Here is a 23,593-nt window from a genome sequence, read left to right as displayed (position 1 = left end):
AAGCAACACCACACTCCTGCTGTATTCAATTCCTTTTGCGCTAAAATCTAGCATTCCATTCGCCTTGCTAACAGCTTCCTGAATCTGCATGTTAGCCTTCAGTGACTTATTGACAAGGACACCTAGGTCTACACATTCTAACCTCTTACAGTTTAAGAAATACGGTGCACATCTGTTTCTCCTACTGAAGTGAATAACTTGACATATTTCCACATTATGTTTCATCTACCATGTTCTTGTCCATTCATTAAACCTATTCAAGTCCTCCTGAAGCTGCTTTATATCTTGATATAACACACATTCCCATGTCACTTCGTATCATCTGCAATTTTGGAAATATTACATCCCCAACTTTAAATCATTTATATATATATATAAATATGTTAAATGTACAGTGAACAGTTAGAAGCCAAGTACTGATCCTTGGGGTATCCCACTAATCATAGCCATTTATTCTTACACTCCATTTTCTATGTTAGTCAATCATTTTTCCATGCCAGTACTTTACCTCCTATCCAGTGTGCTGTAATCTTTCTAACTAGCCTTCTGTGCATGAGGCTAGTTAGTTGCCATTCCTTAATCAGTTTCATTAGTAACATCTTCAAAAAAGTTCAATTTCCTGTTATGGGCCAGACCAGACCCCCTCAAAATATATTGAGAAGAAAGCCCAGACTTCTTATATTAAAGAGGGAAGTGCTGTGTTCCAGGTGAAATTCAATTGCTCAAACTATTCAATGTTAAGCAAAACACAATTTATTCAAACACTGTAGTAACAATACAACAAAAGAAAGAAGAACTTGGATTAACTTAACTCTATTGGGAAACTTACTAACTAACTAAATAACTGTTCTAATATGATCCTACTCAACTAGTTACCTGATGAAGGAGCAGCATTCTGAAAGCTAGTACTTCTAAATTAACCTGTTGGACTATAACCTGGCATTGCGTGATTTTTTAACCTTGTTCCAGTATCGTAACATCTCATAAACACATCCTTGGCAAAAGGTAAATTCAGAAAAAATGATTTTGTCTCTCATGCAATCCAACAGCCCAGGAAGAGATCTTGCAGCTTTTGGCTGTGATCGAGAGAGAGAGAAATAGCTTCTACTTCATCAAGACCCCAACAGCTACTGCTGAAAACTAAACCTAAAGTCCCTGGTTCCGTGAGAGCTCGATCACACCCATTCAGGCTGCTTCTATTGTTCCAACTTTCAAAGGAGAAAACCCAATGTTTCACAAGTTGTTTATCATTACTCATAGACTGCTCAGCACCTGTTCCCCAATTTCTCTCTAAATGAAACCAGGACACAAAACACACCTCTTAAAGCCACAGCATTGTCACATTCCGCAAACACAAATCTAATCACTGTCAACCAGGTCTCTATTTATTACAGATCTTTCTATTATAGATTTGTATTATAGTTTTCCTGCAACTGATGGAAGGCTAACAGGTCATGCCTCAATTAGTATGTAGAGCCTGAGAGCGTATGTGTACACTTGGGCTTAATACAGTGCTGAGCTGTCCCCATGACTTGTCTAGACTTGTCCTACCTGCCTATCTCCTTTTCCACCTATCCACTCCACCCTTTCCTCCCTGACCTATCACCTTCATCCCCTCCCCCACTCACCTATTGTACTATGTAACTTTCTCCCCACTCCCACCCTCCTCTAACTTATCTCTCCACGCTTCAGGCTCTCTGCCTTTATTCCTGATGAAGGGCTTTTGTCCGAAACAGCAATTTCGCTGCTCCTTGGATGCTGCCTGAACTGCTGTGCTCTTCCAGCACCACTGATCCAGAATCTGGTTTCCAGCATCTGCAGTCATTGTTGTTACCTCGCTCAGAGTCCAGAGTGTATTACTGGAAAAGCATAGCAGGTCAGGCAACATCCAAGGAGCAGGATAATCGACGTTTCAGGCATAAGACTCCTGGTGAAGGGCTTACGCCCGAAACGTTGATTCTCCTGCTCCTCAGATGTTGCCTGACCTGCTGTGCTTTTCTAGCACTACACTCTCGACTGCAAGGTTAAATAGCCCACCCACAGCCCCAAGATTATTTGCTTAGAACCTCTGAGGCAATGTGGCAGGAAGCAAAAGTCATTGGATATTTTTGTAATTGTTTCTAGCAGAATTCTTCAGGGTTCAGTATTGGGTCCCTCACTGCTAATAGAATAGATCAATGATTAAATGTAGGGAGAGTGGAGATTCCTAGATGTTTGCAGGTGATGCACGAATAGTCTACTTCAGGGAGGAAGCTGGGGGAGGGAGAGAATCAGTGAGCAAAGGCTGAAGAGAGAAAGATGGTTAATAATCAGCTGTGGAATTTGACCGTTCAGCTTCATTGGAGCTCCGTTAATGTCAATATTAAATCTCTCACTCAGAAACTGGAAGACACACACTTCCAGCAATTGAGTATTTATTGATGTCGTAGCAATTGTGAAGCGATGACTTTCACAGTCACTGTATGAAACACTATAAATCCACCTTTTAACTTCGAAAAGGGATGACTGAGGGATGACCTGTAAGAGTCGGAAAGTCATTCGCAACACAGCAGGAAACCGTTTGGCCCATCAAGTCAATGCTGGCTCCCTGATTAACAATAGAATCCCATTCTCTCACCGCGAGCCCTTTAAGTTTTAAGTGTCCATTCAGTTCCCTGTGATTATTCTGACTTCGACCACCTGCAAGACCTTGTTTGTTAACACTGCCTGCAGAAGAAGCAAACTTCCTCCCATTTGCCCAGCATCTTTTGCCACAACATTAAATCTGTATTCCTTCATCTTTGTACCATCAATTCAGGATGAACAGGTTCACCATTCTCTTGGGGAAGAAATTACTCATCTCAATCCTAGAAGGTATACCCCCTTATCCTTTTAGGACTGAGAAGATGGGAAATTTCTTAGTTATAACCAGACTCTGTTCAAATCTTGGGCCTTCTTTTATAAGTATTCAAAGAGGAGAACAGGAGTCCAGAGGCCTTGGGGGGTCATGTGTTCAAATCCCACTATGACAACTCATGGAATTAGATTAATAATCCTAAAATTGAAAGCCAACCTCAATAATAATGACCATTAAATGTTCACTGATTGCTATGAAAACCGATCTGGTTCACTTGTGGCCACATTTGGAGTATTGCATACAGTTCTGGTCACAGCATTATAAGAAGGATGTGGAAGCTTTGGAAAGGGTTCAGAAGAGATTTACTAGGATGTTGCCTGGTATAGAGACAAGGCCTTACAAGGAATGGTTGAGGGACTTGAGGCTGTTTTCATTAGAGAGAAGAAGATTTTGAGAGATGACTTAATTGAGACATATAAGGTAATCAGAGGGGTAGGTTGGGTGGACAGTGAGATCCTTTTTCCTCAGATGGTGATGGCCAACACAAAGGGGCATAGCTTTAAATTGAGGAGTGATAGATATAGGACAGATGTCAGAGGTAGTTTCTTTACTCAGAGAGTAGTAGGGGCATAGAACAAACTGCCTGCAACAGTTGTAGACTCGCCAACTTCACGGGCATTTAAATGGTCATTGGAAAGGCATATGGAAGAGAGTGGAAGTGTGTAAGTTTAATGGGCTTCAGGTTGTTGTATGCCCTGTGAAACCATTGAGGGCCAAAGGGCCTGTGCTGTCATGTTCTATGTTGTACTAGTAACCTTAAGGGAAGGAAATCTGCCATCCTTACCTGGTCTGGCCCATGTACAATTCCAGACCCACTGCAATTTGGTTGACTCTCAGCTGCCAACTGAAACCTGCCCTCCCACTCAGTCGTATGAATCGCGACAAAGTCTCAACAAAGCACTGAAGCCAAGCAAACCCCACAAATCAAGGGAAACTCAGGGATGGGCATTAAACATCAGTTTTGCCATGTCCCATGAATTTAAAAAAGAGCCAAGAATATGTTTTTCAATTTAACTCCATGTGTGAATGGGCACTGTTTCACACAGATGATTGTAGAAATCTGGAACTTGCACCCTCCTTATTTTCGAGGCTGTGCACAACAAATATTTCTCATGTTAACAATGAATGTATAACGAGACAATGAAAATCGGGACAGGTCAGCAAAGTTTCAAACAAATTGTAGAAGAAGCTTGAGGGGCTAAGTGTTCTCTTCTTGTTTCCGTGTTTCCACTGAGGGTCTCTGAGATCTTATCCTTTTATCTGTTCAAGATACTCATTATTCAGTGCCTTGACTAACATGGTTTAAAGGGAAGGAACTTTTGTTTAGATAGTACCTTTCACAACTTCCAGTGTCCTTTGAAATACTTATTGATGTGCAGCCACTGTTGCGTTGCCAGGAAAGTTGGCAGCCAATTTGTACACAGCAAGATCCCATGAAGAGTGAGATAAATGCCCAGATCATATTCCTAATTGAGGAATAAGGGACGTGGTGCAGGAGACAACTGGGGGTATGCTGGCCTTCATAGTGTAAGGATTCAGGTACAGAAGCAGGGATGTCTTGCTCTAACCATACAGGGCGTGGATGAGACCACGCCTGCAGTCTGGTGTGCAGTTTTGGTCTCCGTATCTGAAAGAGGATGTTCTGGCCAGGGAGGGAGTGCAACAAAGGTCTCCAGATGGATTCCTGGGGTGGCAGCACTGACATACGCAGAGGAACTGGATCGGTTAAGACAGTATCCAGAAGAATGAGAGGGATCTCATAGATATCCATAAATATCCCAGCAGGGCTCGACCAGATAGATGTTCCTGATGACTGGGGAGATCAGAGCCTGGGGTTGCATGAGGAGAAATGTCTTCACCAAGAGAGCGGTGAGCCTGTGGAATTCTCTGGCATAGAAAGCAGTTGAGGCCAAATCATTAAATGTTTTCAGGGATTAGATGTAGTTATTAGGGTTAAACAGTGCCAGAAACTTTGATTTGATTCCACCCTTGGGTGACTGTCTGTATTGTGCATTCCCCCATGCATGTATGCATGGCTTTCCTTCGGGTGCTCTGGTTTCCTCCCACAGTTCAAAGATGTGCACGTTAGGATTAACCATGGTAAAAATGCAGGGTTACAGGAAAAGAGTGGTCTTAGAAGTGAGGATGCCTTCTTTCGGATCATTTCAGAGAACATCTCTGGGACACCTGCACCCACCAACCTCACCGCCCTGAGGCTAAACACTTCAACACCCCATCCCACTCTGTCAAAGACATGCAGGTCCTGGACCTCCTCCACTGCCAAACCGTTACCACCCGACACCTGGAGGAGGAACGCCTTATATTCCACCTTGGGATCCTGCAACCACATGTGATAAATCTGGATTTCAACAGCTTCCTCATTTCCCCTCCCCTTACATTATCCCAGTCCCAACCCTCCAACACGGCACCGCTCTCCTGATCTGTCTATCACCCCCCCCACACCTCCCCCCACCCGACCTATCACCTTCTCCCTCACCTTCATCCACCTATCACTTTCTCAGCTAGCTTTCCCCAAACACCAACCTTTCCCATTTATCTGTCGGTCCCGACTCGCTAACCTCATTCCTGATGAAGGGCTTATGCCTGAAATGCGATTTTCCTGCTCCTCGGATGCTGCCTGACCTGTTATGCTTTCCCAGCACCACACTCTTACCTTTGAAGTGTCAATGCAGACTTGATGTACCAAATAGTCTCTTTTCACACTTTAGGGATTCGATGTATTACGATTCCAAAGGGATCCAAGGGTGTGGGGAGAAAGTGGGAACAGGGGACTGAATTGAATGATCTGCCACACTCATCTTAAATGGTTGAACAGGCTCGAAGGGCCAAATGGCCTCCTCCTGCTGTTTTCTCTGTTCCAGTTGAGGATAATTCTCCTGCTATCATACAAAATAAAATTTTTGGAATCTTTCAGTCCAAGTGAGAAGACAGACTGTGCCTCGGTTTTCACTTGCAAGATAACATTTCCAGGAGGGCAGTAAGCTTTCACACTCAAGTTGGTGAAATGGAGCATGAATCTATCTTCCTCTCTGACTCTGAGGCAGGAGTTTTGCCGTCTGCAGTGTGGGTGACTTGGTCACGTGTCCAGTTTCATGACTTGTTATGTTTTTTGCTGCAGGTGGTGCTGTCTCTGCAATATTCCACAGCAAAATGTTGGGGGTGACGAAGGTTCTCAACGCTTATCCCGTGGACTCCTTGAACCTGAGCTTCGGTATCCCATCAACCCTCCAGGGTCTCCGACTGTTGCACCGAGAGTACGGCAGCCTGGCCTGGGCCGAGCTGTTCCAGCGGCCGGTGGAGCTGGCGAGGAAGGGCTTCCCTGTCGATCGCGTCCTGGCGGGAGCTGCAAAAGAGGCGGCGATACGGGGGATTGACCTGTGCCCCATCCTCTGTGACGGGGGACAGCAGCTGAAAGGAGCGGGGGTCAACACCACCAACGGGAAGCTGGCTGATGTCCTTGAGAGGGTCAGCACAGACATGGGAGAGGCCAACTTCCCAGAGTCCCTCGCTCGGCGGCTGGCCCGAGACTTACCGAGGAAGGGTCGGCAGGAATTTGTGCGGGCTGCCGTGGGGCAGCAGGCTGCCCTGGTCAACCCCCTGGTGAGCGGGCTTGATCGTTTCTCACTCTACGCAGCCCCCCCTCCTGCCTCGGGGGGTATCTTGGCACGGATCGTGAAGCAGGCTGGGCGACTCAACCTCTCGCTCTCGAGCCTTTCCGGCTCTGAAAACGCGTCCGCCGCTTACCGGGATATTCTGGATGCAGCCCGCCGGGTTTACCGGAGCCAATCCAGCTTCCCGTCATCCGCTCCCTGGAGCCGCCAGAAACAGAGAGAGGACAAACCCTCCAACAAGACATCTCCGGCCGGCAGTCAGGTTGTGGTTATTGATCACTCTGGTAACTTGTTGGCGATGGTGGGCTCCCTGAATAGTGCCTTCGGGGCGGGGTTCCTGTCTCCTTCCACAGGCATTTTCCTCAGTGATTTCACCAGGAGAATGGACTCTGAAATCCATCTTTGGGCCTGTCCGGCAGTGCTGACCACTGGGGACGGGGATGATCTCGTGGCCATGGTGAGTACAGGAGGATCCTCTGTCCCGTTTGCCATCGCTCAGATGGTGCTGAACAAAGTTTACTTTGAGAGGTCGACCAAGGAAGCCGTCTCTGGCCCCCACTTTTACCTGAATGTCGGAGAGGGAGGAACCTTGCGCAAGCTGGTGTCCGGACTACGGAGAGATTCTGAAATCTATACCCTTTTGTTGCGGGAGGAGCCCGAGCTGGAACTGGTCAATGAAACTGCAGCAGGTGTGACTGTCGCAATGGTGGGAATCCACCTAGGCCACATCAGTGCATTTGGACAACCGCAAGCACACCTATATGCTGATGGTTATTAACACCATGGTATTCCTGTTCTGTTCAGAATGAATAGATAACGTCTCCTTCCCCATCCCCTCCAGCTGGCTTCTCCTAAATGATTTTTGGAGTTTTTAAGTTTCCCCCGTTCCACCTTAAATCCATTCCTGGGGTACCAGCCATTCCTTGATTGCTACCTCCTCTCGTCATTGAATTGTATGGTCACCCTGTGGCTCCTCATTAGTGCTCTCCCCTCCAGTATTGAGGGGCACGTCTCGTATTTGTCAGACATCCTTTCTTTTGATTTAGACATTAGGCCAAGACCTGTCTGCTCTCTCAGGTAGATTTAAAAGCATCAGAGCACTTTTTGATGCACTGCACGGGAGTTGTCCCCTGTGTCTGGCCAGTATTTATTCCTTAATCAATACTGACCACAGATTATTTCTCCCTTAACTCATTGATCTCTGTGGGAGCTTGCTGTGCTGCAATTCCTACATTTCAACGGAGACTTTGCATCAGCAGCACTGCATTAGTTGTAAAGCACTGAGAGGCTAGGTCCAGGTGCTACAGAAATGTAAATCTGTCTTTTAATTTATGGATCATTCATTTTGAAGATAATTTCTTACATAATACCAGTTGCTAATCCCATGTTAGCAGAATTGCATGCAACAATCCCACATTAATTAAATATGTATTATTTTAATTATTTTAATAAAACGAAACGTATAAGTGCTGAAATAACAACAGGGAATGCCACGACCTGACACTGCAGGACCATCACCCATTCTGACTGAGGGTATCCAGCTTAAACAGTAACGTGCCTCTTCCTCTTTATGATGATTACTGACCTCTCATCTCTCAGTATTTCATGTATTTCCCTGGTGGTGGGTTGAAGAGATTTGATTGCACTGCATTAAGCTAGGAGTCGCGCCTTTCGATGATATATCCATCAAGTCTTGTTCTGCCTCGCCTGGAAGATCAGATTGCACTGGGGCCCAGCAGGGCTAGTAAATGCGTCCTTATTGGATTTTCCCTCGAGGATATGAACAGGGATTGAACTGCATTGATCGTGACTGCTTTCAAATCCCACCCCCTTTGGCAGATTGCATAAAGGGGATTGCATTAAAGTGTGAATGGAGACAGCTCAGTCGAAGCTTTTTTTTCTACAAGCTCTTTGGCATTGCATTAATGTTTCTTTTATATAAAATTTTGTTTTAAATGTGAAGGTTCAGAATGCAATTGATTTGCATTGTGCACATTGCACCTTTATTGAACAGGAGTGCAGGTAGTCACTTTTCCCAGGACCCAGATAATGCCATTGACTGTTGATGGCATATAATGTCCAAGATTAATCACCTCAGCGAGCTGTCAAAGCTCTTTGTCAGACTAGTTATAACCACAGTTCAGTTTTAAATTTTAAAAAGATTGCACTTCGCAGGCTGATGTGTGTTGTCTCCCTGGAATGGTAGCTAGCTTTTTCATTCAAGGCATTATTGATGGCAGAGGAATCGAAAAAATACCATGCATCCACCTTCATGGTAGAAGGCACTAAATAATCAAGGGGCAGTAGTGTGGAGGAAATAAATAAAGTAACTATCACTCAAGAAAAAGTGCGAGGGAAACTAATGGGATGAAAGGTCAATATGTCCCCTGGATCTGATAGGATGTATCTGGGGATATTAATGGAGACAGCTGCAGTGATTTTTTTAAAAAAGGATACAGGAGCAGAATTTGACCATTCTGCCAATTGAGTAGCCTCCTCCATTCAATCATGAAGATTTTTCTCAATCCCATTTTCCTGCATTCTTTCTCTGTAACCCTTGATCCCCTCACTCATCAAGAACCTATCCATCTCTGTTACAAATGCATTCAGTGATTTGGCCTCCACAGATTTGTCACCCTCATCTGAAGAAATTCCTCATCGCCTCAGGTCTAGATTCGACCCTTCATTTTGAGGCTGTGCCCTTCTAATACTGAAAACATCATCTCCATATCCGCTGTATCCAGGCCTCTCAGTATTCTGTAAGTTTTGACGAGATCCACTCCTCATATGACAAGCCCTCCATCCCTGGAATCATTCTTATAAATCTCCTGTGGATCCCTCCAACACACTAGACATCCTTCCTTAGATACAGGGCCCAAAACTACTCTCAATATTCCAAATGCAGTCTGACTAGAGCCTTGTACAGCCTCAGCAGTGCATCTCTGCTCTTGTATTCTAGCCCTCTTAAAATGAATGCTAACATTGCATTTGCCTTTCTGCCAAATGAACCTGATTATTAACTGTAGGAGAATCCTGAATTAGGCCTCCCAAGTCTCTTTGTGCTGCTGATTTTAGAAGCCTTTACCCATTTAGAAAATAGTCTATGCCCCTGTTCTTCCTACCAAAGTGCATAACCTCACACTTTCCCTGTATTCCATCGGCAATGTTTTTGCCTACTCTCCTCCTTGCCTGTCCTCGACCCTCTGCAACCACCCCTCTCCCTCAACACTACCTTTTTTATTATCTGGAAAATTAGTAACAATTCCCTTTGTTCCTTCATCCAGACTGTTAATGTTTAGCATGAGTAGTTGTCCCAATAGGGACCCCTGTGGAACTCCACTAATTGCCAGCTGTCATCCTGAAAAAGACCCCTTTATCCCAACTCTCTGCCTTCTGCCAGTCAGTCAATCCTCTCTCCATGCCAGTACCTTGCCCCTAATATCATTGGCCCTTACTTAACAACCTCTGCGTAGTACCTTGTCAAAGGCCTTCGAGAAACCCAATTCGATCATGTCCACTGGCTCTCCATTGTCTAACTTGCTCATTATCTCCTCAAAGAATTCCAACCTATTTGTCAGACATGATGTCTCCTTGAAGTCATGCTGACTCTGTCCTGTTTTACAATGTACTTCCAAATATACTGTAATCTTATCCTTAATAATGAACTCTAAAATCTTACCAATGACCGAGGTCAGGCTAACTAACATTTAGTTTTCTATCTTCTGCCTCCCTCCTTTCTTAAATTGGGATATTCCATTAGCCATTGCTAGACATCTGGGATCCTCCCTGACTTTAGTGATTCCTGAAAAAATCACCACCAATGCCTGTACATTCTCTTTCAGAACTCTGGGGTGTAGTCCATCTAGTCTAGGTTGATCTATCCACCTACAGACGTTTTAGCTTCCCCAGCACCTTCTCCTTAATCATGGCCACAGCACTCTCCTCTGCCCCCTTGACTCTCTTGAAGTTCTGGTATGTTGGTAGTGTGAAAACTGATGCGAAATGCCTTTTCGGTTCCTCTGCCATTTCATTGTTCCCCGTTACTGCTTCTCCAGCCCATTTTCAGCAGTGCAGTGTCTTCTCTTGCCTCCCTCTTACCTTCTAAAAATAATCCTTACAATCGTAGAACATAATGAATGCATTGGTAGTAATCTTCTGCAAGCCTTTAGATTCTGGAAAAGTCCAGATTTGAAAGGTTTGAAAACCTGCAAGATTTGAAAACAGCCAATTTATCACCTTGTCCAAAGAGGGAGATACAAGCAAGGTAGCTATAGAATCTGATTGAAGATTTGTAGCTCGGGTATCCGTTGTTGTGGTTCTGCTCGCCGAGCTGGAAGTTTTTGCTGCAAACGTTTCGTTCCCTGGCTAGGGAACATCATCAGTGCTGTTGGAGCCTCCTGTGAAGCGCTGCTTTGATGTTTCTTCCGGTATTTATATTGGTTTGTTCTTGCCGCTTCCGGGTGTCAGTTTCAGCTGCAGTGATTTGTATGTGGGGTCCAGGTCGATGTGTCTGTTGATGGATGTTCTTGCCGTTTCCGGGTGTCAGTTTCAGCTGTAGTGGTTTGTATATGGTGTCCAGGTCAATGTGTCTGTTGATGGAGTTTGGGGATGAATGCCATGCTTCTAGGAATTCTCTGGCTGTTCTCTGTCTGGCTTGTCCTATGATAGTGGTGTTTTCCCAGTCAAATTCATGTTGCTGGTTGTCTGAGTGTATGGCTACTAGAGATAGCTGGTCGTGTCGTTTTGTGGCTAGCTGATGTTCATGGATGCGGATTGTTAGCTGTCTTCCTGTTTGTCCTATATAGTGTTTTGTGCAGTCCTTGCATGGTATTTTGTAAACTACGTTAGTTTGGCTCATGCTGGATATTGGGTCCTTTGTTCTAGTGAGTTGTTGTCTGAGCGTGGATGTTGGCTTGTGTGCTGTTATGAGTCCTAAGGGTCGCAGTAGTCTGGCTGTCAGTTCTGAGACGTTCCTGACGTATGGTAGAGTGGCTAGTCCTTTTGGTTGTGGCATGTCCTCGTTCCTCGGTCTATCTCTTAGGCATCTGGTGATAAAGTTGCGTGGGTATCCGTTTTTGGCGAATACCTTGTATAGATGTTCCTCTTCCTCTTTTCGCAGTTCTGGTGTACTGCAGTGTGTTGTGGCCCTTTTGAATAGTGTCCTGATGCAGCTTCGTTTGTGTGTGTTGGGGTGGTTACTTTCATAGTTTAAGACTTGGTCTGTGTGTGTTGGTTTCCTGTGTACCCTTGTGGTGAATTCTCCGTTGGGTGTTCTCTCTACTAACACGTCTAGGAATGGGAGTTGGCTATCCTTTTCCTCTTCTCGTGTGAATCGGATTCCTGTGAGTGTGGCGTTGATGATTCGGTGTGTTTTTTCTATAAACACACCGAATCATCAACGCCACACTCACAGGAATCCGATTCACACGAGAAGAGGAAAAGGATAGCCAACTCCCATTCCTAGACGTGTTAGTAGAGAGAACACCCAACGGAGAATTCACCACAAGGGTACACAGGAAACCAACACACACAGACCAAGTCTTAAACTATGAAAGTAACCACCCCAACACACACAAACGAAGCTGCATCAGGACACTATTCAAAAGGGCCACAACACACTGCAGTACACCAGAACTGCGAAAAGAGGAAGAGGAACATCTATACAAGGTATTCGCCAAAAACGGATACCCACGCAACTTTATCACCAGATGCCTAAGAGATAGACCGAGGAACGAGGACATGCCACAACCAAAAGGACTAGCCACTCTACCATACGTCAGGAACGTCTCAGAACTGACAGCCAGACTACTGCGACCCTTAGGACTCATAACAGCACACAAGCCAACATCCACGCTCAGACAACAACTCACTAGAACAAAGGACCCAATATCCAGCATGAGCCAAACTAACGTAGTTTACAAAATACCATGCAAGGACTGCACAAAACACTATATAGGACAAACAGGAAGACAGCTAACAATCCGCATCCATGAACATCAGCTAGCCACAAAACGACACGACCAGCTATCTCTAGTAGCCATACACTCAGACAACCAGCAACATGAATTTGACTGGGAAAACACCACTATCATAGGACAAGCCAGACAGAGAACAGCCAGAGAATTCCTAGAAGCATGGCATTCATCCCCAAACTCCATCAACAGACACATTGACCTGGACACCATATACAAACCACTACAGCTGAAACTGACACCCGGAAACGGCAAGAACATCCATCAACAGACACATCGACCTGGACCCCACATACAAATCACTGCAGCTGAAACTGACACCCGGAAGCGGCAAGAACAAACCAATATAAATACTGGAAGAAACATCAAAGCAGCGCTTCACAGGAGGCTCCAACAGCACTGATGATGTTCCCTAGCCAGGGAACGAAACGTTTGCAGCAAAAACTTCCAGCTCGGCGAGCAGAACCACAACAAGGTAGCTATAGGCTTAACATCTATCATTGGGAAAATGTTAGAGTTTATTCTGAAGAATGTAATAGCAGACCATTTAGAAATGCATGATATAAGCAACCAGAACCTGTGTGGCTTCATGAAGGCCAACTTACTCTCTCGGCGGACCAAGTAACGGCTGTCTGGTGGTGTTTTTGAAGTCGCGGGGTAAGTCCAGTTCGTGTTTTTTTTCAAACAGCTAAAAGTTTTAAAGTTTTTTTTAAGCGCCTAGCGGACCCGGAAGCTGGTGCCGCGCTAGGTTACCTGGGTAGGGTTTTTTTCTTATATAAGCGCGCAGGCGAGGAACCCGAGGCACTACAGGGGTAGAGCCTCCCACCCACCCTCCTCCTCTAACCTAATAATAAGACCCGTTGTGGCAAGCAGGTAAGTGCTGCATTTTGCTTGTTTGCTTCTTTAGATTTAGTTTTAAAGCTTACTTTTTAGAGGGATGGCAGTGCAGGCAGTGCAATGTTCCTCTTGCAGCATGTATGAGGTGAGGGAAGCCATTAGCATCCCTGCTGATTACACTTGCAAGAAGTGCATCCATCTCCAGCTCCTCCAAGACCATGTTAGGGAACCGGAGCTGGAGTTGGATGAACTGCGGATCATTCGGGAGGCAGAGGTGGTCATAGATCAGAGCTTTAGGGAAGTAGTTACACCGAAAGTTATAGACAGATGGGTGACAGTGAGGGGGTGTGGGAGGAACCAGCCAGTGCAGGGACCCCCTGCGGTCATTCCCCTCAAGAACAAGTATACCGTTTTGGATACTTGTGGGGGGGATGGCTTATCAGGGGTAAGCAACGGGGTTCAGGCCTCTGGCACGGAGCCTGGCCCCGTTGCTCAGAAGGGAAGGGTGGAGAAAGTTAGAGCGATAGTTCTTGGGGACTCAATAGTGAGGGGTACAGATAGGCGTTTTTGTGGGGGCGACAGAGACTCATGATTGGTATGTTGCCTCCCAGGTGCAAGGGTACGTGATGTCTCTGATCGTGTTTTCCGGGTCCTTAAGGGGGAGGGGAAGCAGCCCCAGATCGTGGTCCACGTTGGCACCAACGACATAGGTAGGAAGAGGGATGAGGATGTCCAGCAGGCTTTCAGGGAGCTAGGTTGGAAGCTCAGAGCTAGAACAAACAGTTGTTGTCTCTGGTTTGTTACCCGTGCCACATGATAGAGAGTCGAGGAATAGGGAGACAGAGCAGTAAATGCGTGGCTACAGGCATGGTGCAGGAGGGAGGGATTCCGGTTTCTGGACAACTGGGGTTCTTTCTGGGGAAGGTGGGACCTCTATAAACAGGATGGTCTACACCTGAACCTGAGGGGCACCAGTATCCTTGGGGGGAGGTTTGCTAGTGCTCTTTGGGAGGGTTTAAACTAACTCTGCAGGGGCATGGGAACCTGGACTGTAGCTTCAGGGTACAGGACCTTGAGTGTAGGGAGGTTAGGAACAAGGCATCGATTTCGAAGGAGGGTGCCTGTAAACAGAAAGGTGGCTTGAAGTGTGTATACTTCAATGCCAGAATGTAAGAAATAAGGTAGGTGAACTTGCAGCGTGGGTTTGTACCTGGGACTTCGATGTTGTGGCCATTACAGAGACGTGGGTAGAACAGGGGCAGGAATGGCTGTTGCAGGCTCCAGGGTTTAAATGTTTTAGTAGGGTCAGACATGGGGGTAAAAGAGGGGGAGGTGTGGCATTGCTTGTCAAGGATAGCATTACAGCGGTGGAAAGGACGATGGAGGAAGACTTGCCATATGAGGTAGTTTGGGCTGAGGTTAGAAATAGGAAAGGTGAGGTCACCCTGTTAGGTGTTTTCTACAGGCCTCCCAATAGTCCGAGAGAAGTAGAGGATAGTATTGCGAGGATGATTCAGGAGAAGAGTGAAAGTAGCAGGGTGGTTGTTATGGGGGACTTTAACTTCTCAGATATTGACTGGGAAATCTATAGCTCGAGTTCGTTAGATGGGTTGGTGTTTGTCCAATGTGTGCAGGAGGGTTTCCTGACACAATATGTAGACAGGCCAACAAGAGGTGAGGCTATACTGGATTTGGTTCTAGGTAATGAACCAGGCCAGGTGTTAGACTTGGAGGTAGGTGAGCACTTCGGGGGCAGTGACCACAACTCGGTGACTTTTACTTTAGTGATGGAGAGGGATAAGTGTGCACTGCAGGGCAAGAGCTATAGCTGGGGACAGGGAAATTATGATGCGGTGAGGCATGACTTAGGATGCGTGGATTGGAAAAACAGGCTTCAGGAGAAGAACACTAGTGATATGTGGAGATTGTTCAAGGAACACCTATTGAGTGTCCTTGAAAAGTATGTACCAGTCAGGCAGGGAGTAAAGGGTCTTGTGAGGGAGCCGTGGTTTAATAGGGAATTGGAATCCCTTGTGAAAGGGAAGAGGGCGGCCTATGTAAGGATGAGGCGTGAAGGTTCAGTTGGGGCGATTGAGAGTTATAAGGTAGCCAGGATGGATCTGAAGAGAGAGCTAAGAGCAGCGAGAAGGGGACATGAAAAGTCCTTAGCTGGTAGGATTAGGGAAAACCCAAAGGCTTTCTATAGGTATGTCAGGAATAAAAGGATGACTAGGGTAGGTATCGGTCCAGTCAAGGATAGTAGTGGGAAGTTGTGCGTGGAGGCGGAGGAGATTGGTGAGACACTAAATCAATACTTTTCGTCAGTATTCACTCAGGAATGGGACTCTGTTGCTGGTGTGAATATTGAGTCACAAGCGATTAGAATGGATGGCCTTGAAGTATGTAGGGAGGAGGTTTTGGGAATACTGGAAAGGATGAAAATAGATAAGTCTCCTGGGCCTGATGGCATTTACCCTAGGATCCTCTGGGAAGCTAGGGAGGAGATAGCAGAGCCATTGGCCTTGATTTTTATGTCGTCATTGTCAACGGGAATAGTACCAGAAGACTGGAGGATAGCGAATGTGGTCCCCTTGTTCAAGAAGGGGAGTAGGGACAGCCCGAGTAACTATAGGCCAGTGAGTCTCACTTCTGTTGTGGGCAAAGTCTTAGAGAGAATTGTAAGGGATAAGATTTATGAACATCTGGATAGGAATAATGTGATCAAGGATAGTCAGCATGGTTTTGTGAAGGGCAGGTCATGCCTCAAACCTTATTGAGTTCTTTGAGAAGGTGACTAAGGAGGTGGATGAGGGTAAAGCAGTAGATGTGGTGTATATGGATTTTAGCAAGGCGTTCGATAAGGTACCCCATGGTAGGCTAATGCAAAAACTACGGAGGTATGGCATTGAGGGTGCATTAGAGGTTTGGATTAGGAATTGGCTGGCTGGAAGGAGACAGAGGGTAGTAGTTGATGGACTAGGTTCATCTTGGAGTGCAGTTACTAGCGGTGTACCACAGGGATCTGTTTTGGGACCGTTGCTGTTTGTCATCTTTATAAATGATCTAGAGGAGGGGCTTGAAAGCTGGGTGAGCAAGTTTGCGGATGACACAAAGGTCAGTGGAGTTGTGGACAGTGAAGAAGGATGTGGCAGGTTACAGCGGGATATAGACAGGTTGCAGATCTGGGCAGAAAGGTGGCAGATGGAATTCAATGTAGCTAAGTGTGAAGTCATTCACTTTGGTAGGAGTAACAAGAAGATGGATTACTGGGCTAATAGTAGGCTACTTGGTAGTGTGGATGAGCAGAGGGATCTTGGTGTCCATGTACACAGATCTCTGAGAGTTGCCACCCAGGTAAATAGTGCTGTGAGGAAGGCATATGGTGTACTGGGCTTTATTGGTAGAGGAATTGAGTTCCGGAGTCCTGAGGTCATGTTGCAGTTGTATAAGACTCTGGTGCGGCCTCATCTGGAGTATTGTGTGCAGTTTTGGTCGCCATACTATAGGAAGGATGTGGAGGCATTGGAACGAGTACAGAGGAGGTTTACCAGGATGTTGGCTGGCATGGTAGGAAGATCGTATGAGGAAAGGCTGAGGCACTTGGGCCTGTTCTCATTGGAGAAAATAAGGTTTAGGGGAGATTTGATAGAGGTGTATAAGATGATTAGGGGTTTAGATAGGGTAGACACTGAGAACCTTTTACCGCTAATGGAGTCAGCTGTTACTAGGGGACACAGCTTTAAATTAAGAGGTGGTAGGTATAGGACAGATGTTAGGGGTAGATTCTTTACTCAGCGGGTTGTGAGTTCATGGAATGCCCTGCCAGTAGCAGTGGTGAACTCTCCCTCTTTATGGTCATTTAAGCAGGCATTGGATAGGCATATGGAAGTTATTGGGCTAGTGTAGGTTAGGTAGGATTTGGTCGGCGCAACATCGAGGGCCGAAGGGCCTGTACTGCGCTGTATTTTTCTATGTTCTATGTCTGGCACATTTATTCCATTTTTGAAGAGGTAACAAACAGGATAGGTAAAAACCAATGACTGCAGATGCTGGAAACCAGATTCTGGATTAGTGGTGCTAGAAAAGCACAGCAGTTCAGGCAGCATCCGAGGAGCAGTAAAAAAGGGGAGTGGTAGATGTGAGATATTTGGATTTACTGTATATTTTCATCCCTAGTTGCCCTTGAGAAGGTGACAATGAGCTGCCTTCTTGAACTGCTGCAGTCCATGCACTGTAGGTAGGCTAGAAAGCAAGAGCATAGCATTGCAAGAAGCAATGTTTTGCCTAGTAACCACTTTTGATGAATGTGAGCAGATTTTGATAACTTGGTCTTGTGATTTTCCTCTACACATTCCCTGCGCGTAATATATAGGGCTTGTGTTCCTGTGCACTATGCTGCAAGAAGTTTTTAGTTTAAACAAAACTGTATACAATTAACTAGGAAACATTGTGCTGCAAAACTGAGTTTCTGCTCATGTGCATTCATTGCTTCATGTAGTTTGCACTCTGTCAGCATAATCCTTAGCCTATCACTTTCCTTACATGTCTGCTTTGTGGTGCTTTGAGGTAATTTGGAAGTTCATGTGTATCACATCAACAGCCTTGCCCTCATCAGCTCTCACTATTGTATTATGAATTATAAACAAACCCTCAAAATATATTAAGAAGATAATCTTGTCCCTAATCTTTTCATATTTTAAAGGCAAATACCAGGTGATGCAATTTAATTGGTCAAACTACCAGATTTGAAGCAAAATATGCTGTAGTTAATATACAATAAGAGAAAGAAGAAATTGGAATAACAACTTTTTTTGGAAACCTTAAGAGAATAGTTGGTTATCTAGCTTCTAAACAGTAACTGTTCTGTTGCCCATTTGCTTCCCTTGACAGTAGTTATTGACTGGGCACAAAGAGGACAAGAGTCAAGTCTATAACAACTAACCACTACCTTTATTACTTTGATTAAAGCAGACTTACAATTCACACCATTTAGAGTCATAGAGGTGTACAGCATGAAAATACATCCCTCAGTCCAACTCATCCATGCTGATCATATATCCTAAATTAATCGAGTCCAATTTGTCAGCATTTGGCCCAAATCTCTCTCAAACCCTTCCCGTTCATATACCCATCCAAATGCCTCTCCCTATAGCTCGAACCTTCTAACCTGGCAACATTCTTGTCGATCTTTTCTGAGCCCTTTCAAGTTTTGCAACATCCTTCTCACATCAGGGAGACCAGAATTGCACACAGTGTTCCAATAGTGGGCTCACCAATGTCCAATCAATTTGTTTAGAAAAGGTTTAAGAACAAGCATGCAATTTATCACTAAGCTTGATGTTCCCAGAACAGTCAGCAAAACAAAAGCTAAATGAGTCATAGAGGTGTACAGCACTGATACCCTTCGATCCAACTTGTCCATGCCGACCAGATATCCCAACTCATTCTAGTTCCACCTGCCAGCACCCGGCCCATATCCCTCCAAACCCTTCCCATTCATATACCCATCCAGATGCCTTTTAAATGTTATAATTGTACTAGCCTCCACTGCTTCCTTTGGCAGCTCATTCCATACACGTACCACCCTCTGTGTGAAATAAATGCCCCTTAGGTCTCATATCTTTCCCCTCTTGGCCCAAGCCATGCCCTCTAGTTCTGGACTCTTCCACCCCAGGGAAAATACCTTGTCTATTTATCCTATCTATGCCCCTCAAGATTTTAAAAACCTCTGAGTCACTCCTCAGCCTCCCATGCTCCAGAGGAAACAGCACCACCCTGTTCAGCCTCTCCCTATATCTTAAATCCTCCAACCCTGGCAACATCCTTGTAAATCTTTTCTGAATCCTTTCAAGTTTCACAACATCTTTCCAATAGGAAGGAGGCCAGAGTTGCATGCAATATTCCAACAGTGGCCTTACCAATGTCCCGTACAGCTGCATCACGGCCTTGCAACTCCTGTACTCAATACTCTGACCAATAAAGGAAAGCATACCAAATGCCTTTTTCATTATCCTACCTACCTGTGACTCCATTTTCAAGGAGCTATATACCTGCACTCCAAGGTAATTGAACTTTAAGCTGGCCTGGGAGTCTCTTTCAGGTCTCCTCCACACCCAAGTATGGATTGCACTTTGCAAACATTGTTCTGCGGAATGTTTAACTGATGGTGCACTGAAATCCTTCATTTTTATCCTTTTTCTTATCTTTCTGAACGGTAGTGTCTTGTGCTTGTCTGTTCCTCAGCTCATCCGAGAGCAGTGTCTTTCCACTGTAGGCTCACTCCAATGACATCTTTTAGGATTACCTCATTATTCTTCCTCCAAATAAGGTCTTGCACCTATGGCATCCTCAGAACTGATCTGGTTCAAGCCTGCCCAAGCTACTCGCTGGGGTTCAGGTAACTTCAGTTAACAAGCTTGCTGTTTTTATGTGTGAGCAGCCCCTGGCCAACTGTTCCAATATAATAATATCCCATAAACACATCCTTGGCAAAGGCAAATTTAGTGAAATAGATTGTCTCACGGACAGTTGTCCAGTCCAGGAGGAAAACATCAGAGAGGGAGTAGTAGGAAGAGACATACTGCAGCATGTAATTCCAGCTTCAAAACCCCAGCAACTACTAATAAGAAACTAAAGCTATAAATCCTGGTTCCTGGGGAGCTTGAGCCCACCCGTTCAGGCTGCTTCTATTGTTCCAACTTTTAAAAATAAAACCCAAGGCATCACAAGATGTTTTTTGGATTCAAATGCACAGCTTGTTGCCTCTTTCTTAAAACCTCTCCTCAGGGAAAAAAAACGCCAGGACAAAATATTCCTCTTAAAGTCATATTATTGTCACATAGAACAATACAGCACAGAACAGGCCCTTCGGCCCTAATTGATGTGCCGACCTGTGAACTAATTTAAGCCCATCCCCCTACACTATCCCATCACCATCCATGTGCTTATCCAAGGATTGTTTAAATATCCCTAATGTGGCTGAGTTAACTATGTTGGCAGGTAGGGCATTCCACGCCCTTACCACTCTCTGAGGGGAAGACTTAAGATACATAGAGTGTACCCTGTTCCTTTCACTCCTACCCAGAATTGCTTTGCCGATCCTCTCCTCCACATCCCAGGAACTCTGCGGAGGCCTATAAAAAAAACTCCCAGCAGTGTGACCTCTCCCATTCCTGTTCCTGTTTTGCACGTCTGCCTGTGCAAAACAAAAACCTCCACATTAGTTAGTGGGTGTACCTGATCGAGTCCATGCTGCCACATCTGAAACTGGGAGAAAGTGAGGACTGCAGATGCTGGAGATCAGAGTTGAAAAGCATGGTGCTGGAAAAGCACAGCAGGTCAGGCAGCATCCAAGGAGCAAGAGAGTAGATGTTTCGAGCTCTCTGCCTTGGGACCCTCCAACTACACAAGATCAACGTGAATTACACCAGTTTCCCCTCCCCCTTATCTCAGATCCAACCTTCCAACTCAGTACTACCCTCTTTGAACTGTCCTACCTGTCCATCTTCCTTCACTCCTTTCTGCTCCACCCTCCTCTCCGACCTATCATCATCACCCCCACCTTCATCTACTGATCGCATTCCCAGCTACTTTCCCCCTAGCCTCACTCTCTCCAGTTTATCTCTCAGCCCCCTTGGGCCACCCCCTCATTCCTGATGAAGGGCTTATTTACGAAACGTTGACTCTCCTGCTGCTTGGATGCTGCCTGACTGGCTGTGCTTTTCCACATCATATCTGAAACAACCAACATTTTACTGTGCAGCTATCAACGATATCCCAACTGATTGTTTTTCAAACGTTCTCCATTAATGAATTTAAGGGACTGGTCTGTAATTACTGGCCTACTTTAACAACCTTTTCTGGATCAAGGCTATAATATTTGTAATTCTCCAGGATCACCCACAGAATCCAGCCATAGGATCCAGCACTGAGCTGCATGGAGTTCCTCAGTTACAAAAATATTTGTCGACCATTATCTTTTCCTTTCTGCTGCTGAAGCAATCTTTGGATGCAAATTGCCTTTTGGATCCCATGGGTTGTTACTTTTCTGACCTCTTCTGTATTGGAACCTTATCAAAAGCTTTACGTCAAGTCAACTCTATCAACAGTACTAGACTCATCGACTCTATTTGATATACCACAATATTTCATGAAGATAATTTAGACGTAATCTTCCCTCAATAATGTTTCAATACAGAAGCAGTCGAGCTGAAGTCGTTGCCCAGTGGTTCCCAAACCTTTTTCCATTTTGAACCTTGAAAGCTGCTATGAATTTCTGAATGAGAACAATGACAAGGAAGGAGGAGGTGGGTGGGAGCCTGTAAAGTGGGGGACACAGAGTGGTGTCATGAGTCAAATGGGGCAGCACATTGGAAATGAAGCCAGAATTTGTAGAGCAATCTAAAAACTAAATATTTTAAAATAATTATATTAAAGACGCCTTAATTTCCCTAATGTTGATAGAACACACAGGCAAGGTTTCTTGCCTTAACAGGATTCACTATCCCTAGTAATTTGTCTCTCTCTACAGGTAAACAGTAATAAACCATTAGTGTACAACTCCACCAGTTAAAACTCCAAACCCCTTATCGACTTTCCCTTGCATGTACACAGATATGGATAGGGAAAGAAATTGGTAGAGGAAAAACTGGAGAAAACATTCTATAGTTTCTTTTCACAAGATCTACTGAATTGATTCTTGCTGATCAGAAGATTTTTGTTCTTGGCTTTTTATGAATGTTCCCTGATTTGCTAAAGGCACAGGGTGGGTGGTTCACTTAGAAAAGGTCTCTGACCTATCAACTAAAAGTCACAGTAGCTGCTGAAGAAAAGAGCAATTGGTTTTCTTCAGGTTTAAATTGGGTTTTGATGATAGAGAACGGAGACAATTCCTGAGCTTTTGGAGATCTGATCACGTCTCTCCACACCTTGTTCCCAGTCCCAAGCTGTTCAGTTACCTGAGAACCAATTCTCAGGTACACAACATAGAAACAGATCCCTTTATCCAATTAGTCCATGCCAACTATCTTTCCAAACTAGTCCCACCTGCCTGCGCTTTGCCCATATCTTTCCAAACCCTTCCTATTCATGAACTTAACCAAATGTCTTTCAAATGTCGTGACTGTACCTACAACGACCACTATCTCTGAACCACTCTCTGGTTTAAAAAGATTACCCCTCATGTCCTTTTTAAATCTTTCTCTTGTCACCTTAAAAATATGCCCCCGGCTTTGAACTCTCCAATCGAAGGGAAAAGACATTGTCATTCACCTAATGTATTCGCTGGAGTTTAAAAGAATGAGGTGGAATCTCATAGAAACCATAAAGTGTTAACAGGACTTGACAGTGAAGGATGTTCCTGAAGACTGTGGAGCCCGAGCTCGGGGTCACAATCTTAAGGATACAGGGCACCCCATTTAGGACTGAGATGAGGAGAAATTTCTTCACCTAAAGAGTGGTGAGCCTGTGGAATTTACTACCACAGAAAGTATTTGAGGCCAGAACACTAAATGTCTTCAAGTAGGAGTTAGATATAGCTCTTGGGGCTAAAGAGATCAAAGAGTTTGGGGAAAAAGAGGGTACTTAGGACAGAGTTGGAAGATTAGCCCTGATCATATATAAGCCTACTTCAGCTCCTATTTTCTGTTTTTATATTTCTGTAGATAGGCCTCACCCAATGTCTGTGATTTGGCCCACATTGGATGTTCACGCCTCTATAAGATTCAACCCAAAGGATTTTAAAAAGTTTATGGATTTTTAATTTCTCACTTTTAAACTCTCCACTCTTTAATATTTTAATTTTTATTCTGTAGAGGTTGATTAGCCGTAATTAACAATTATCATGTAACATGGCATTTAGATTGGAGTGGAGGAGACGTAAACTGCATATAAATAACAGTGAGCTCTGTTAGCCTCATCTTTATTTTGATGGAAAATTATAGGACGTTATATTAAGTATGCAACATTTACAAAACCTGGTGTTGAAACGATGTTAAATATTTAATGCTTCTGCCTATTATCTCTGGCTTTCACTCAGAACTGAAAGATGGCAGAGTAGGAACATCAACTCTCACTTACTCACTTTAATAAGTTATAAATTAATAAACAGAAACACTTCCTTACAGCATAAAACTCTGAAAATGCACATGAAATCCATCAGTGTGTGTCAAAATAGATGGGTGGACATTTTATAACTTCAGTGATGCAGATAGATTGAAGAAGTTGAGACTGTGCTCCTTAGGGAGAAGAAAGCTAAG

The 23,593-nt window shown here is 44.7% G+C and overlaps 1 protein-coding gene across 1 annotated transcript in view; it reads left to right on the top strand.

Annotated features, from left to right (window-relative positions):
• The window catches only part of si:ch73-337l15.2 (glutathione hydrolase 6), a 65,681-nt gene extending 57,276 nt beyond the window's left edge, over positions 1-8,405 (top strand). The window contains exon 4 of the mRNA XM_060842649.1: positions 6,036-8,405. Coding sequence (XP_060698632.1) covers positions 6,036-7,306 — 1,271 coding nt within the window. The 3' untranslated portion in view covers positions 7,307-8,405. The remainder of the gene's footprint in view (positions 1-6,035) is intronic.
• Positions 8,406-23,593: the final 15,188 nt, after the last annotated feature.

Source organism: Hemiscyllium ocellatum, chromosome 2 (genome assembly GCF_020745735.1).
Source record: "Hemiscyllium ocellatum isolate sHemOce1 chromosome 2, sHemOce1.pat.X.cur, whole genome shotgun sequence".
NCBI classification, from domain to species: Eukaryota; Metazoa; Chordata; class Chondrichthyes; order Orectolobiformes; family Hemiscylliidae; genus Hemiscyllium; species Hemiscyllium ocellatum.
The sequence above is the reverse complement of the archived record's forward strand: the minus strand, read 5'-3'. Positions and strand labels throughout refer to the sequence as shown.